This window comes from Equus przewalskii, chromosome 1, assembly GCF_037783145.1.
Source record: "Equus przewalskii isolate Varuska chromosome 1, EquPr2, whole genome shotgun sequence".
Classification (NCBI taxonomy): Eukaryota; Metazoa; Chordata; class Mammalia; order Perissodactyla; family Equidae; genus Equus; species Equus przewalskii.
In genome coordinates this window covers 59443899-59458219 of record NC_091831.1, presented here as the reverse complement: position 1 = coordinate 59458219, position 14321 = coordinate 59443899, and the positions used below count along the sequence as shown (strand labels likewise).

Below are 14321 nucleotides of genomic sequence, written 5' to 3'. Positions count from 1 at the left end.
AGTACCCCAGGAAAGCTGAAGGCAATTTGAATCCCTGTGGGTTGCAGCCCCCACTCTTGTCTTTGTAGCCCTGAGGCCCCAGCAAGCTACTTATTGCCTCCACTTTCCTCTCCTGCAGAATGTGGGCAAGATGCATCCTCATGGATGGCTGCGAGGTCAGGCAGACAGGTGCAGCAGGGTTTTTCAAATTACAGGTTGCAGCCCATGAAAGGATAAGAAATCCACTTAATGGGTCACGACCAGAATTGTATTTCCTTTCATCTTTGGCTGATTTCTCTCCTATTCCTAGAGATGAACCAGCTGCGTGCTTTTCTGTGTTCCTCCCCCGCCCCCTCCCCGTGAACCCGAGCCCAGGCCCTCCGTCTGCTCACCGACCTCCCTGAGCTGTGCTTCCTCCGCTTCCTCAGCACCTGCTTCTCCCTCTCTACTGGACTATTCATATGAACACACAAACGAGCTGTTATCTCTCTTGTGTTTTAAAAGCAGAAAAGCCACACCACTGTTGACCACACTTCCCCTGCAACTCCTGCCTCGTTCCCCTGGGAGGCAGTTTTTTTAAAGCCAAATTCCTAGACACAGTTCTCCAGGTTTGCTGCCCCCAGTGTCCCTCCTCCAACCTCCCCTCACCGCCTCCGGGCCAGCTTCTGCCCCTCCTCCACAGCGCTGCTCCCCAAGGCCACCAAGGACCTACACAAGGTTAAATCCAAGGGCAAACGGCCCCTCCCCCATCCTCAGCCTGGGTGGCTTATAAGCCACTTAGAAGATTGGCGCTGAGGATCACTTGCTCCTCCTGGAAAACTACAATCAGAGGGTTTTTTAGAGTGTAGATGCTGCTTTATGAGATGGTTGTTTCCATTACAGACATGTAGGTGTTGCCAGGTGAAATGCGCATTGTGGTCAAAAGAAGTCTGGAAACATTTGAAAATGCTGACGTGGGGCACAGTGTTAAGAGCCGGACAACATGGTTCAGATGGCCCGGTCTGAGTCCCAGTTGTCATTTACTTTGTGCCTGGGAACGAACTACATTTTTTGAGCCTTGGTTTCCTTCCCTGTAAAATGGGTATAATAACACCTATCCCTTAGGGCTGTAGTAAGGTCCAAAATGGATAATGCAGATAAAGCCTCTGGCACACAGTAGGTTGCTTAATGAATACTGTGGAATTAATGAGCGAACCAGCGTCCTCAGCACAGCGGCCAGCACATGGCAAGGGCTTGGTAGAGGCAGCGACCATTACTAGGATTCAGCGATGACCTCGCACAGCAGCCACCACGTGGGAGGTGCGCAGTACATACGGGACATCCCTCCCCATGATATCTGGAGGCTCTGTAAACTCTGCCAGGTGGGTCTGTGAGCACAGAGGGCCCAAGGGCCACAGAGCCAGGCACCGAGACACCGGGCGCAAGGGTACTGTGAGGGCTGGAGCTGAATGACATCCTTCTGTCGCCATCTGGGCTCCTCCCGGCCACCTTGCGGTCCCATGAGACAGACAGACCCAGCTTTATCCCAGATATAGGGATTTCAAAAACAAATTACCTGTGGCTCTTAAAACTCCTGGAGCACGTCTCAGTCCACTCACTGATCCAGCCCAGAGGGGTCAGTGGCTGTCCTCACGGCGACAGCAGCACAAGGAGCAGAGGCCCGGACTACCTCCGTGAAGGGTGTGCCTCGCCTCTGTTCCCATAGCTTCACTGCTCTGGCTGTGTCACCCCAGGTGTGAGGATGTGCACCTCGGGGCCCAGTCGCCTTGACTCCTCCTTTTCCAGGAGCATCCTTGGACAGCCATCTTCCTCTGTGGAGCCCCCCAGCTCCCACCAAAGGGAGTATCTACCCAGAGGAAGGGCTGAAGCTTCTTCCCAGGGCCATCGCTGGCGGCTGCAGGACTGAGGGAGTGGGGGACAGCCAGCCATGCCGGGGAATTAAGCCCAAAGTATTTAGGGTAGACAAGTCCCAGCACCCACCTGCGATTGTAAGGGGCCCAGTGAGGAGCCCCGCTCCGAGGTGGCCTAGGCCAAGAGAGCCATCCTTGGACTGCCCGCAGGGAGACTGCTCTGCTGCTCCTCAAGGAAACGCTCCCCGCCGCTGCCAGCTTTGACAACGGCACTGCAGGAAGTTCTTCCAGAGGGCTTGCCGAGGTCTCTCATGATGTGGCCTAAGCCCATGCAATGGGCCCTCTGGGAGAGGCAGAGAATGGCTGCTCCTATCCCCATGGGGTCACCCTTTCCCTGGATCACTGCATGGGAGCCTCGCCTGGAGAGCTGAAATGCTTGTGCCCAGGGCCCTCCTCAGACTGCACGTGGATCCTGTGTGTGTGTTTATGTGTGTGGGGGGTCAAAGCTCTGTAGGTGATTCTGTGTGTGGCCAGAGCTGAAAACACCTGGGTAGAGGGACAGGCCAGGGAGCATGCTGGTCACCAGCAGGGTTGTGTTGGCCTCCAGATTGGTCCAAATCTCAGTTCTGTCACTTGCTAGCAAATGACCTTGGGCCAGTGGCCTAAAATCTGTGGGCCTCACTTCTCCATCTGGAAATGGGGGGGTGACAGTATCTAACTCAGCAGGTCATCCTGCAGATGAAGCAAGATGGTAAGCCCCGTGGCGCGCGGGCACGGGGTGCACGGCAGGAACTTCTAAAGTCAGCAGGTCACTGCCAAGACCTCTGATAATCTGTTCTCCACTTTCCTCTTCTCCAAACTAGTTCATCCTGGTTCCTTTCAATCCTTCCTCCCTGAATTGGGATGTCTGCCCTTAGTTGTAAAAATAGCTCCCAAGTCATGCTCTCCTGCTTCTAAAGAAGGGGGCTGAGGGGTTGGGCCAGGACCAAGGTGCTGTAAATAAGGGGATGCCCTAGGCCAACCTGGGTCCCTTCCCTGTAGCAGGAATCCCACTTCGTGTCTCTGCCAACCCACCTGAAGGATCAGAACTCCTTTGGTGCTAGACACTGTGACCCCCAGATCTTCTTCTTCTCCCTTACAGAGCCATGCCATCCCTATCTTGCATTGGAGTGATGGGGCTTTCCTCCCTAGCCATACGATAACTAACGCAACAAATATTTATTGTGTGCTCCTACGTGCTGAGCAGCACGCTAGCTGTGCTGAGCGCACAGGGATGGACAGTAAGAGAGATTTATTCGTTGTCCCCAGAGAACTAACAGTTTAGTGCAGGAGGCATCCTCATCTGTGAAACTGGAATTGTCACCATGGATAATAACAGTTCCCGCCTCACAGGGGTGCTACGGGGTTGAATGAGATAATGCAGGCCGGGCACCCACCAAGAGCAGGGCCCCACCCCCGTAAGCACTCAACACCACGAGTGGTGTGATGAGGACTCAATGGGGAGAGAGTGGCTTCTGGATACCCAGACCAGGAGCCCTGGCTCAGAGGGGTAGCAGCAGGGGAGGTTCCCAGAAGTAAGAGAAGCATCTGCCTCTTTCCCCATTCCCTGGGACAGGCTGTTGGGGTCCCCTCTGGTCAAGGGATGGCCGACACAGCAGCAGATTGCCAGTCCTGGGGCCTGGCCCTGCTGACACCAAGTCAGAGTGTGGGTTCCAAACCCACGACCCGGCCAAGTCCTACACCCCCGTCAGAGAAGAGCCCTGGGCAGGCCAAGGCACACAGGAAGAATGTGCGGGAAGGGGGAGTGGAGGCCTTGAGGCAGGGAATGACCAGGAGAAGGTGCAGTCACTGTCCTCTTTGGGGCAGAAAGTGGGGCAGGTCCAGCCTACGCTCCCTGGCCCAGGGGCAGCCCATACAGGCCTGCAGGAGAGGCTGAGGGGAGGGCAAGGGGTCCCCTACAGGATCAGGAATGGCTTACAAGCCCCAGAGCCAAGGGACGACCTGGAGGGGGCAGGAGAGAGGAGATAGGAAGGGATCAGGGAAGCTGGCAGCTTGGAAGCTGGTCCAGAATCCAGAGGTAGAGCTAAGGCACCTGGGGTTCCAGGGTGGCAAAGGAGGCCAGACCGAGGAAGGGCTCTCCACAGGAAGAAAGACAGTGTTTGGCAGTGTCAGGGTGTGGGGTGGCCCCTGTCTCCAGGACAGTCCGCTCTACACCACTTTCCGAGCATGACCAGTTTGGCAATCATTTATCCACTTAAATTCACCGTGAAATTCTCCACAGCCCTTCCGAGCTATGTGATTTGGGGCAAGTTACTGAACCTCTCTGAGCCTCTGGCTTTTTGTCTGAAAAAACAGGGTTAATAAGAACAATGAGTTCAACACGCCTGCCAGCACGGCAGGCCCAGAGCTGGGCTCAGAAGATGGCGGCCATGATGGGTCCCCCTGCACCTTAGTTTCAGATCAATTCTTCCTCGTTTAGGCTCCAATTTTTTGGCTCTGGACTCACAGGCCTGTGGTGGGTTTATTCAAAGTTCTTATTCAGAGGCAGAGACGGGGGCAGGTGAGCGGGATGCGTTCTAACCCATCCCCAAAACTGTCCCAGGCAGAAGGAAATGAGCCTGGGATGGCAGGTGACCTTGAAAGTGACATAATTGAGGGGTCTGTCTGCAAACATTCCTGCTGAGTCAAGCTCCCCATCTGATGGTACCCATCCCTGGGAAATAGTAAGAGGAAAGAGCAGAAAAAGACAACATCCAGACCCACAGCTAATTGAGTTGCAGGTGGCGGCTGGAGACAGACCCATTTGACTCTCCCCCTCTTTCCCCAAAATGGCCCTCAGGTGACGGAGCAGACCAAGCCTGATCTCTCGCAGGGAAATCAGGAAGAGAGGGGGAAAGAACTGGGGAGGTGGATGGCAGGAATGAGGAATTAGGCAAAGAAAAATGACCGACAAAATGCAGAAACGCCCCAGCATGCTTGCTTCCCAAACCTGGCCCATGAATCGAGGGGTGACAGGTCTCTCATCTCCGATGCCAAGAGCCAGGAGCTCCGGGCAGCCGCAGGTACTACATCTGCACCTGCCAGCACTTGGAAAGAGGCGATAAAGCATCGTAGCAGGGCCTGGAATGCTAAGTGTCTGCAGCTGGGCAGGGACCGCCTTGCAGCAAGAGCAGCAACCGCAGACGTCAACTGCGTGAGGGCCCTGCTCTCAGAGACAGGCCTGTGCTCCCCATCCTGCTGCAGGCAGCCTGCTCCCAGGGCAGGTGCAGACAGGACAGGTGCACGTGCAACCTAGCCCCGGGGGCAGCCCTAGGCTGGGGGTTGGCCCAGACAGACAATGATCTTCTGGATGAAGCCCAAGTGGGCTGGGTGATTTACTGAGGCGGGCAGAAAGCTGGGACGCTTGAGTCACTGGTAAATAAAAGTGGATCATAAAGCACTAGCTGAGCCAGACGTCTGGAAATACACCAGGGCCGCACACAGCTCAGAAGTGGGGCCCCATCCCCCAAATGATGATAATGCCATGATGTTTACACAGCACTCGCAGAGCAGTGCCAGACCCTGTTCTGCATTTTCTGTACTCATATTAATTGACTTAATCCTCACAACCCTAAGAAGTTGGTGGTAGTATGTGCCTGTTACATGCCAGGAAGACGAGGCAGCACAGAGGCCAGAGAGCTCAGAACTAACAGAGGCAGGGCTGCACCCATGCCCTCGCCGGAGCATCTCCAACTCCACTGTGCCTTCAGGCACCTGGGTGCTTGTTAGCATTAGCCCCTGACGGGGCTGCGCTGGGGTGGGGCCCGGGACTCTGCATCTCTGATAAGCTCCCAGGCAAGGCCTAGTCCCAGGCCCTCACCTTGAGCAGGAGGCTCTAAACTGCCACACCACCTTCCCATGGCACCTCTTCAGCTGCTGGAGGCATCTAAGAGCTCCTCAGTTAGCAGAGTCAAGGAGCTGGGGGAGGGTGTGGAGGCTTAAATGCCCCTGTGCACACCCCAGCTCGGCTCAATTCAATCAGAATCTCTGGGGGTGCCCAGACTGGGATTTTTCAAAAGCTCCCTGGTGACTTGGATGTGTGGCCATGGTAGAGTCATTGAGACAGACGATGGCTTAGTCAACGTGTCAGATTCACTCCTATAAAATGGGAAGGTTCCTGGGGTTCGGTCAGGGGTTTCAAAGGTGCTTTCAGGAAAGGAGTGGGGAGCCATCTCCCAGGCCAGTCGAGGGGTGTGGCTGGGGTCTGCTAGGGTACCCTCTTCTCATCCTCTGGGGCACCTGGGGAGGAGAGGGGCAGCTAGCAAGCCCTCAGCCTGGCATGCCTTCAGAGATGCCCCCGCTTCCCACAGTCATGAACTTTCAAGAGAGAGCAGACTCCGGCCTAGATCAGCTGTGGAAACTGAGGCTCCTGGCAAAGATGAACCAAACCTCTGAGCCCTTTTCTAGACCAGGCCTTGACCTTGACCCAACCCAGTCTTAGCAAGAATCCTGCTATGTCGGTTTATCAAGAATCCCCTGACCCTTGATATCTGATCACTCTCGATATCTGATCAGTTCCTCATCCTCCACCCTTGGCATCTATGCTCTTGGCCTGCCTTTAGCAAGAATCCCCTCCCCTCAATGGCTCCTCTTAGTAACTGTCCATCCACTGACCCCGCACTCTGCTCCTCGGCCGTAAACCCCGACTCGTCCTTCGAGTACTTGAGTGGAGCCCGATCTCTCACCCTTATTGCAGTGGTCTTGAGTAAAGCTTCCTGACCGTTTTAACAAGTGGCAGAATAATTTTTGCTTTAACACTCCCCTCACCCAAGGGAAAAGTCACCCCACAAAATGAGCAGCCCAGGGCGGCGGGAGGGCGCTTGGTGCCACTGCCAACCAAACACATTTTAGACTCCTCACCTGGGCATTCAAGGCCCGAGCAAGACTTCAAGGCTCAGGCAATGACCTCAAGTCTTATTTTCCTCTTACGTGCTCCCTACATAAAGAAAAACTGGATGCTTTGCTGTTCCTCATATACACCTGAAACTTCCTCCCATGCTGCCTTTGCCAGGCTTTTCTTTCCACCTGGACTGTCTCCTCCCCATTCTTCTGATCCAGCTGCTCTGAATCACAGCAATCTCTGCCTGGTCATGAGACTACTTACCCTCGAGTCTTCACTTCCTCCTGTCTTCCATAACTACACAACCTCCCCTTTTAGCTGGTTACAATGTTCCCTGGGATAAAGACTACATTTCCTAGACTCCTTTGCAGCTCATGTGGTCACATGACTGAGTTTTGACCTTTGGGATGTAAGCAGAAGCAATGTGTGTTACTTCCAGGAATGTTCTTATGTTATGCCTCTCCTTCTCTTCCTATTTGATGTAATGGCTGGAACTCCAACAGCCATCTTGGACTGTGAAGTGATCTTGAGCATGGAAGCTATACATGAGGCAGCAACTGGATTTCTGAAAACATGGATCATCACATCAGCGCTGGGCTGGCTGCTCCGGACTTGAACGAGAGAAAACTATCTTCCATCTTGTTTTAGCTACTGCTCTTGTGGAATTTTCTGGAACTCATAGCTGAACTTAATGCTATTGGATCCACCCTTTCAAACCCCTGGAGGCATGCACTCTGGATTCTTAGGTTTACCATCCTACAGCTGCATAGAATCATCATTTGCATCTTCTTCCCAGTTAAACAGTAAGCAATCTGAAGGCTGGGATTGTGTCTTCCCCATTTCCATGTTCCCCTGCCACGTGAAGCAGGGGGTCTCAGACACAACGCAAAGCATGTCTTCAGCCAGAGCTGAATGTCTTCTACCAGACCCACATAGCTTCTGAAGTCGCATGCCTAGTCTCAGCACACTGCAAACCTGCCTGCAACGCTGCACCCACGCAAAGTTGCCCTTCGCCCCATCGAGGCTGCATGCTCCACACCCCGCACCCTGACTCTCAGGAGGAACGTGCCCTTACCAGGATGTCCGAGTCCTCAGGTTTCTCCCTCGTGGCCGGGATGGAGCAGTTGTGGAGTTTGAATATCCAGTACTCCTTGGCAGTGACAAAGAAATTCCATGGCAGCAGGCCGCCAATGCCCAAGCTGAAGAAGATGATGTAGGTACCACTGAAGCGGTCCTTGGGCCTCTGCAGGCCGGGTGACGGGTGGTCCAGCAGCTTCTCCAGCAGCGCTTCCTGGTCAGCTCGGAGAGAGCTGCTCGCGGTTCTGTAGGTGGAGTTTGAACTGTAATGAAAGTCATCCTCCGATGACACGGCCACTATAGGAGAAGATGGAAAAACAGGGAGAGGGTAGGCGATCAGAAGCTGAGGCTGGGCATAGCTGGGGACTTACCCATCCTCCAAAGCTGACTATGCCCCCACCCTGGGGTCGACAGGGTCACCAAAGCCTGGCCGGAGAGCTTCAGGTTTAAGGAGTAGGGAGAAAGACAAGATGTCAGAACTTTACGTGACCTCAGGGGTCACCCCCCCTTCCCTGCCCCATGCAGGGGCAACAGAGGCAGCAGGCGAGTGTGGGGCTGGCTGGGAGTAAGGCAATGCAGCAGAGTCGGGCCTGTGGCAATCAATTCAGAAGGGCAAACCTGGTCTCAAGGCATTCAAATTTCCATGCAGCCAGAAAAAAAGGAATTGGACCCTAATGGGCAAAGAAGCCTCTCTAAAGTTTTTCAACTTTATGTGAGAAAAGTGAGGAGCAAGAAAGTGCGTAGAACATCCTACTATTTGTGCCAAAAAGCAGGGATGGGAGGGGTCGGGGAGAATACCCACACTTATTTTGTATATCCTCTGGGACTTCACTGCATACTTTTGTGCCTTTGAATTCTGAACTATATGAATGCATTACCTATTCAAAAATAAAGTTATAAATAAAAATAAAGGCATTCAAATTAAAAAAAAAACAAAACCACGGTATCTAGAGCGGCGTCGAGCAGCCAGTTTGAGACTTCTGACAGTCCACTCTCTCGTTTGTGAGGAAACAGAGGTCCAAAGAGTGGAAAGTCACAGGCCAGATAAACGGCCAAGCCTGGGTGTGCAGCTCCTGCCCACGTCCCCAGCTCTGTCCATCGCATCTCACCAGGGGACAGCCACTGGCAATCTGTGGTTGCACCTAAGACAAACTATTGCCTACACGGCCTTGGGCAAGTCACCATGCCTCGGAGCCTCAATTTCCCATCTGCAAACCTGGGGAAGCCTTTTTACAGTGGCCATGTAACTGCAACTGGCTGGCGAGGCCTGGCCCGGGGTAGCAGCTGTTGAACAGACGTCAGCATCTTCCCCGGCATCCTGGGCTCGTCACTTGGCTGGCCGGCTGCTGAATTTGGCTAGGAGACAGCAAGCCTGCTTCCCTGCTCTATCTAGCACCCAGGACGTGGCAGCAGCTTGATAAACGGGAAATATTTCCATAATGCTGAGGATGGGACACGGTAGTCCCTTCTGCAGCAGCTTCCTCCCTACACAATCTATCAATCGATAAAGGCATCTCAGCTCACACAGGTGGCTGAGCCTTCACCCAGAGCATCAGGCCAGGCGGGGTGGGGCCTGTCTTCCCTGGGGAGATGGGAACACCTGGCACACAGGCACAGAGCCTTATCCACCATTTCAGGAGAGCCTCACGGCATTCTTCTGAATTAGGCAGCACAGGAGTGACTGCCTCCTTTTTTTCAAATGCAAAGAATGAGGGCTTAATGGCGCTCGATTTGTCCCACATTCAAACAGTAAGAATTCCAATAGTTAAAATTAAACCCAGTACTCACGCATGCCAAGGTCTGTGCCTAGCATTTGAGCCTGACAGCCACCTAATACAGTAGGTACCAGTCTGAGATCCATTTGATAGATGAAGTGTCTGAGGCTCAGAAAGGTTGAGTAACTTGCCCAAGGTCACACAGCTACCAGATGCCAAGAGTAAGGTTACACAGCCAAGCAGTGTGAAGCCTAAACAGACTCCTCGGCTTACGAGGGAGAAGGCTGGCTGGCAATGTGAACCCACGTCTGCTGGCTCCAAGTACAGATGTCCCCTGAAGGCCTCGAGGCCAATGAGCTGTGAGTGTAGGCGAGGGCAGCGCTCAGGGCACCCTCATCAACGTTTGCTGGCTGAATGGGCTCTGCGCGGCCAGGATATTCTCCCCTGCTGGGGCAGTGCGCAGTCTGGAGCAGGCAGGCAAGGCCGCCGGACGCCCCAGCCCGAGCATCCGAGTCAGCAAGTCTATTTTAAACTCCCCTGGTTGGGCACAGCTCTTTCCAGCCTTGACTCCCGGGGAGCCCAGCACTAACAGACCAACCGGAAGGTGTGGTCACACGTGCACGTGCATGCACACACACACACAGCTTCTGAATTAGTGTTTAAAAATGTAAATACTACTGTGACCTGTGTACGACAACACACAAACGGCAAGTGGTTCTTTCCAGACGCTCCAGGTCCGGTGCTGGGTGCAGGGGCCAATGGCTGGGTCGCTTGGGCCCACACTGGGCTGGGGCCCATTCTCAGCTCCAGGGGTCTATTTGTCCGGGACCATTCAGCCTTGACAGAGCTTCTGAAGAAGGAGCCAGGAATGTTCTCTAGCTTGGGTCACAGGCCAAGGCAGCAGAGTGCACAAAGTCTTATTACTCTTTATAAAAGCTAGCTGCTGGCTTTTGGATTAAAAAAGAAAGAAAAAGAGAAAGGGAAGGAAGAGCCCCAGCGTCCCCAGCACAGGCTGGCTGTGGCCTGGTGTGTGCTCCTCAAGCCCCTGCAGGAGCTGGCCTGGCTTGGCCCTGCTCCCTCCCTGGCTGACCTGGGGCATGGGACAGAAAGAAGAGAAACTTGTGGGGCCTCAAGCTACTGCAGACTGTCCTCTGGCCAGGAACTGAGACTGGTTCCCAGGAGGTTCCTGACTCTGGCTGTCAATCTCCCCTCTGTGCCTCGATTTCCTCATGTGTGAAATGCGGGTAGGGGGCTGGTGAAGCTAACTTATGGGAAAGCATTGCTGGGAAACAGGGCACCACCCAGAGGCCAAGGCAGAATCGGCCCTGGGGTTGCGGACAACCCCAGTCTCAGGCTCCCCCATTTGGACCAAGAGTCAGGCAGCTTCTGGATACTGTGGCCTGACTTGTCCATACCCAGGCCCCCCACATCCAGGCGGTGAGGTCCAGTCTCAGGAACTCCCCGAGCAGGGGGAGGGGAGAAAGAAGCTAGAGCCCCAGCGAGAGGGAGGGAGAGCAGGGAGGAAGAAGAGGGACGGTGGAGGGGGACACAGCCAGAGGCGCCGGCCCGGGGTGCCGGGTCCGGGGTCCCACGGCTCCCGTGGAGCAGCCCCAGGAGGGCGGGAGCGGGAGGCCGCCGAGAGCGCGAGCCAGGGGCGCCCAGGAGCCTCAAGAGTTGGTCAGGGGCCAGGCCCGCGCCCGATCTCCGGCCTGCACTTACTGTCGCCACCACTCCGCCGCCACCGCCGCCTCCCGGGCCGCCAGGGCCACTGCGACTCGGGGCTCCGCGAGGCCGCAGGCCAAGCTCCGCCGACCGCCCCGCCTGGGCCCGGGCCCCGCCCCCGCCTCCGCCCCGCCCCCGCCCCGCCCCGCCCCGCCCCGCCCCCGCCTGACTGCCAGCCGCGCCCCCGGCCCCGCCCCGAGGCTCCGCCCCGCCCCGCCCCCGCCCCGCTGACGCCGGCGCTTCCAGGTTTGCAAACTCTGCGTTTGTCGGCTCCGTGCCGGCGAGCGTCCATTGCACAGGTGGAGAGCGGTGAAATTTCTGTACTAAAGCTCTCTGAAATCCAGGCGTGAAATGAGGCCGTAGATGCCAGCCCTCGCTGCAAATTTCCTTCACCTCCAAGGAAGAGCCCTTTCCCCCAAATGTGGTAGAGAGTTTCTTTTGGAGGGGTACCCAGGCCTTAATTTTAGCCTTCATTACATTTGAAAAGAAATCCTCTAAAAATCATTTTCATGACCATTCTCTCATTTTATCCTCCAACCTGTGAAATGGGACTGTTGTCCCCATTTGACAGATGAGGAAACTGAGGCTTAAAGAGGTGAAGTGGCTTCCTAGGGCACACAGCTGGCAGCGACAGAGCAGCAGACCCCAGCGCCAAGACTCTTTCTTTCATACCAAGCAGGTGGGTGAGGCCAAGGAGGGAGGAGACAGCGTGCAGGACAAGAGTCCTCCAGTCCAGTGAGGGCAGTGGATGCAGGGCTGCTCCTGGTCCAGCCTAGGATCAGGATCCCATGTCTATAGTGCTTCAGTGATTTCTCACTTGGCTGCTTTGCTCCATGCGAAGTCCTGAGCAGTAGACAGTCATTTTCACTTTGTCTTTGGAGAACGTGTGTGTGAACCAGTGAGACATTTCAGTCACCTGCTGAGAGATATGGAGGCAGGAGCCCCCTTCACTGCTCTGGGGCTGGGGGCTTTCTCCAAGTGGAGGAGGCGCCAGACACCTGGGGGTTGGCTGGCAGCTAGGGCTGGTTCTCCGAAGGGGCTAGGGGGTAGTAGGGCCTCCATCACTGGACAGAAAGATGTGGGAGGAAATAGGTCGCTAATGCATCGGCTGGGCTGCTTCCGGCCAGGGTGGGCTCATCTTCTCCTCTAGGAGCTGGACAGGTGGCCAAGGTAGTGTCTAGCTTGGGGGCTAGATGAGTCGGGTAGCTTTGGGCACACTCAGCTTCCCAGGGAATGTTCCAGGCTGTGGGGGATCAGGGAAGGAGCACAAGAGTGAGGGTCAGAAGCCCCGAGCTCTGGTTCTGGCCCCGCCTCTGACTGGCTGAGTGACCTTGAGGAAGTCTTTTTCCTGAGGGCACTTCAGGGATGAGATAAGAAAACCATCTCCCCTGACAGGTTATCAGAAAAGAGACAGATGAGGTAGAGAGGAGACAGAGATAGAAGTGGCCTTACAAGAGTGAGAGTAGACCTACTCCAGGAGCAGGGAGGCGACGGAATGGCCCGGCAGTGTGGGCAGGCCCTGGAGATTGGCTGGGTGCCCACACCATGGCCTGCCGTTGTCGTGGGCAGGCCATGTTGGCCCCTTTTGATAAGTGCCTAGGAATGGAGTGGCCACATGCTTCTGCCTTTAGGGTCCCCTGCTTTGTATCTGGGGTGGAGCAGAGTTGATGACAACCTTGCAAGCTTAGTCAGAGAAAATCAGGGGAAATGTTTGTAAACGGCAAATGCTGCACACCCCCTGGGCATCTTCGTTGTTCTGAACCACACTTGAAGGAGAAAAAGAAGTCGGGAGAAAGAGGAGGAGGGGAGAAGGAGAAGGGGAAGGAAGGAAAACTCAGCCTCCAAAGGCTCTCCTCTGGGCTGATAGTTTACAACTCCGAGCCCTCTGAGAACAGCATCCTGTCACTGCTCGGCCTGGAGATGCCCTGAAAGGTTCTGAGTGCTGGCCGGCGTCTCGCTGTTAGTGAAGGACTCACTCCTGGCTCCAGGGAGCTGGGAGGTGATGCCACAGGGAGGCTGCCTGGCAGGTGGACGGAACTGGAACCAGATAGACCTGGGCTTGGGTGCTGTTTAAGTATCCCTGGGAAGTCAAGCCTCAGTTTCCTCATCTGGTACCAACCTAACAGCCTTCTATGAGGCACAGAAAGTAGTACTAGTTGCTGTCAAGGAAGGCAAGCTTTGAAGGAGTCCAAGGCACAACCCAGTGAGGTAGGCACTCATCTTGCACATGAGGAACCTGGGGTGTGGAGAGGTTAGTGTCTTGCTCAGAGGCACACAGCTAGTAAGTGGCAGAGCCGAGATTCAAATCAATGCCATTTTGCCTCCAGAGCCCAGTGAGAGACTCCATCAAAGGTGAGTGGGAGTGAGGGTAATACAGCTCTTCGTCTTACCCAGAGCCTGCTGACCTGTAGGTGATTAAGCAATGGGAAAAGCCTGAATATTTGCACAGCTGCAGCATAGAAGCAAGTCAGCCCTGTAGATGCTGTGGGCGCAGTCACAGGGTTTGTGGGCTGATGCTGCCATCTTGTGGTCTTGCCATGTCACTGCAGTGCTCGCAGGCTGGGCGGGTACCATGGGTCTGCTTTCCAGGCTTTACGGGGCACCCAAGCAGAGCACGTGGATCCTGGGAGGTCAGGAATCATCCATAGCTGACTCATAAGTCTCTGCTTCCACATCATGAATTCAAGTCCCCCACTCTGACTCTAACCACCTCTCCTAGCTATGGTCGACTGCTCCCTCTGGGAAAGTTCTGGACCTCCTGGAGATTGGTCCTTGACCCTCTGTCTCCCTTCATGCATCAAGTGTCTTTCCTTCCACTCTGAGCCGGCTTAGCTCCCACGTCCATCATTTCAGTAACATCTTAGTAATACCTTAAACTCCCACATCCCTTGTCTCCTGGTGGCTCCTCTGGCCGACCCTGGGTGAAGCTACCTCCCCCTGAGCAAATGAGCCTCACTGGAGAAAGTCCCCAGCAGGCCAGTGGTTCCACTCTGCTCCCACGGTTACCAACCTGAGGTGGGCCTCCAGGGTTCTGGCAGTCCCACAACATCTTAGCTCCTGCTCTCCACAGGACTCTTGCCACCTTCCCCCTCCACACAC

General features: G+C 55.1%; 1 protein-coding gene across 2 annotated transcripts in view; it reads right to left on the bottom strand.

Annotated features, from left to right (window-relative positions):
• SLC29A3 (solute carrier family 29 member 3) overlaps window positions 1-11351 on the bottom strand; it is a 41943-nt gene extending 30592 nt beyond the window's left edge. Inside the window, exons 1-2 of one of the 2 annotated variants that reach the window (XM_070612341.1) lie at window positions 11220-11351; window positions 7784-8082 (exon numbers count right to left, since the gene is read on the bottom strand). In XM_070612341.1, the coding sequence (XP_070468442.1) occupies window positions 7784-8064 (281 nt within the window). In that variant the 5' untranslated portion in view covers window positions 8065-8082; window positions 11220-11351. The remainder of the gene's footprint in view (window positions 1-7783; window positions 8083-11219) is intronic. The other variant, XM_070612347.1, reaches the window with a different exon arrangement.
• Between the last annotated feature and the right edge of the window lie 2970 nt (window positions 11352-14321).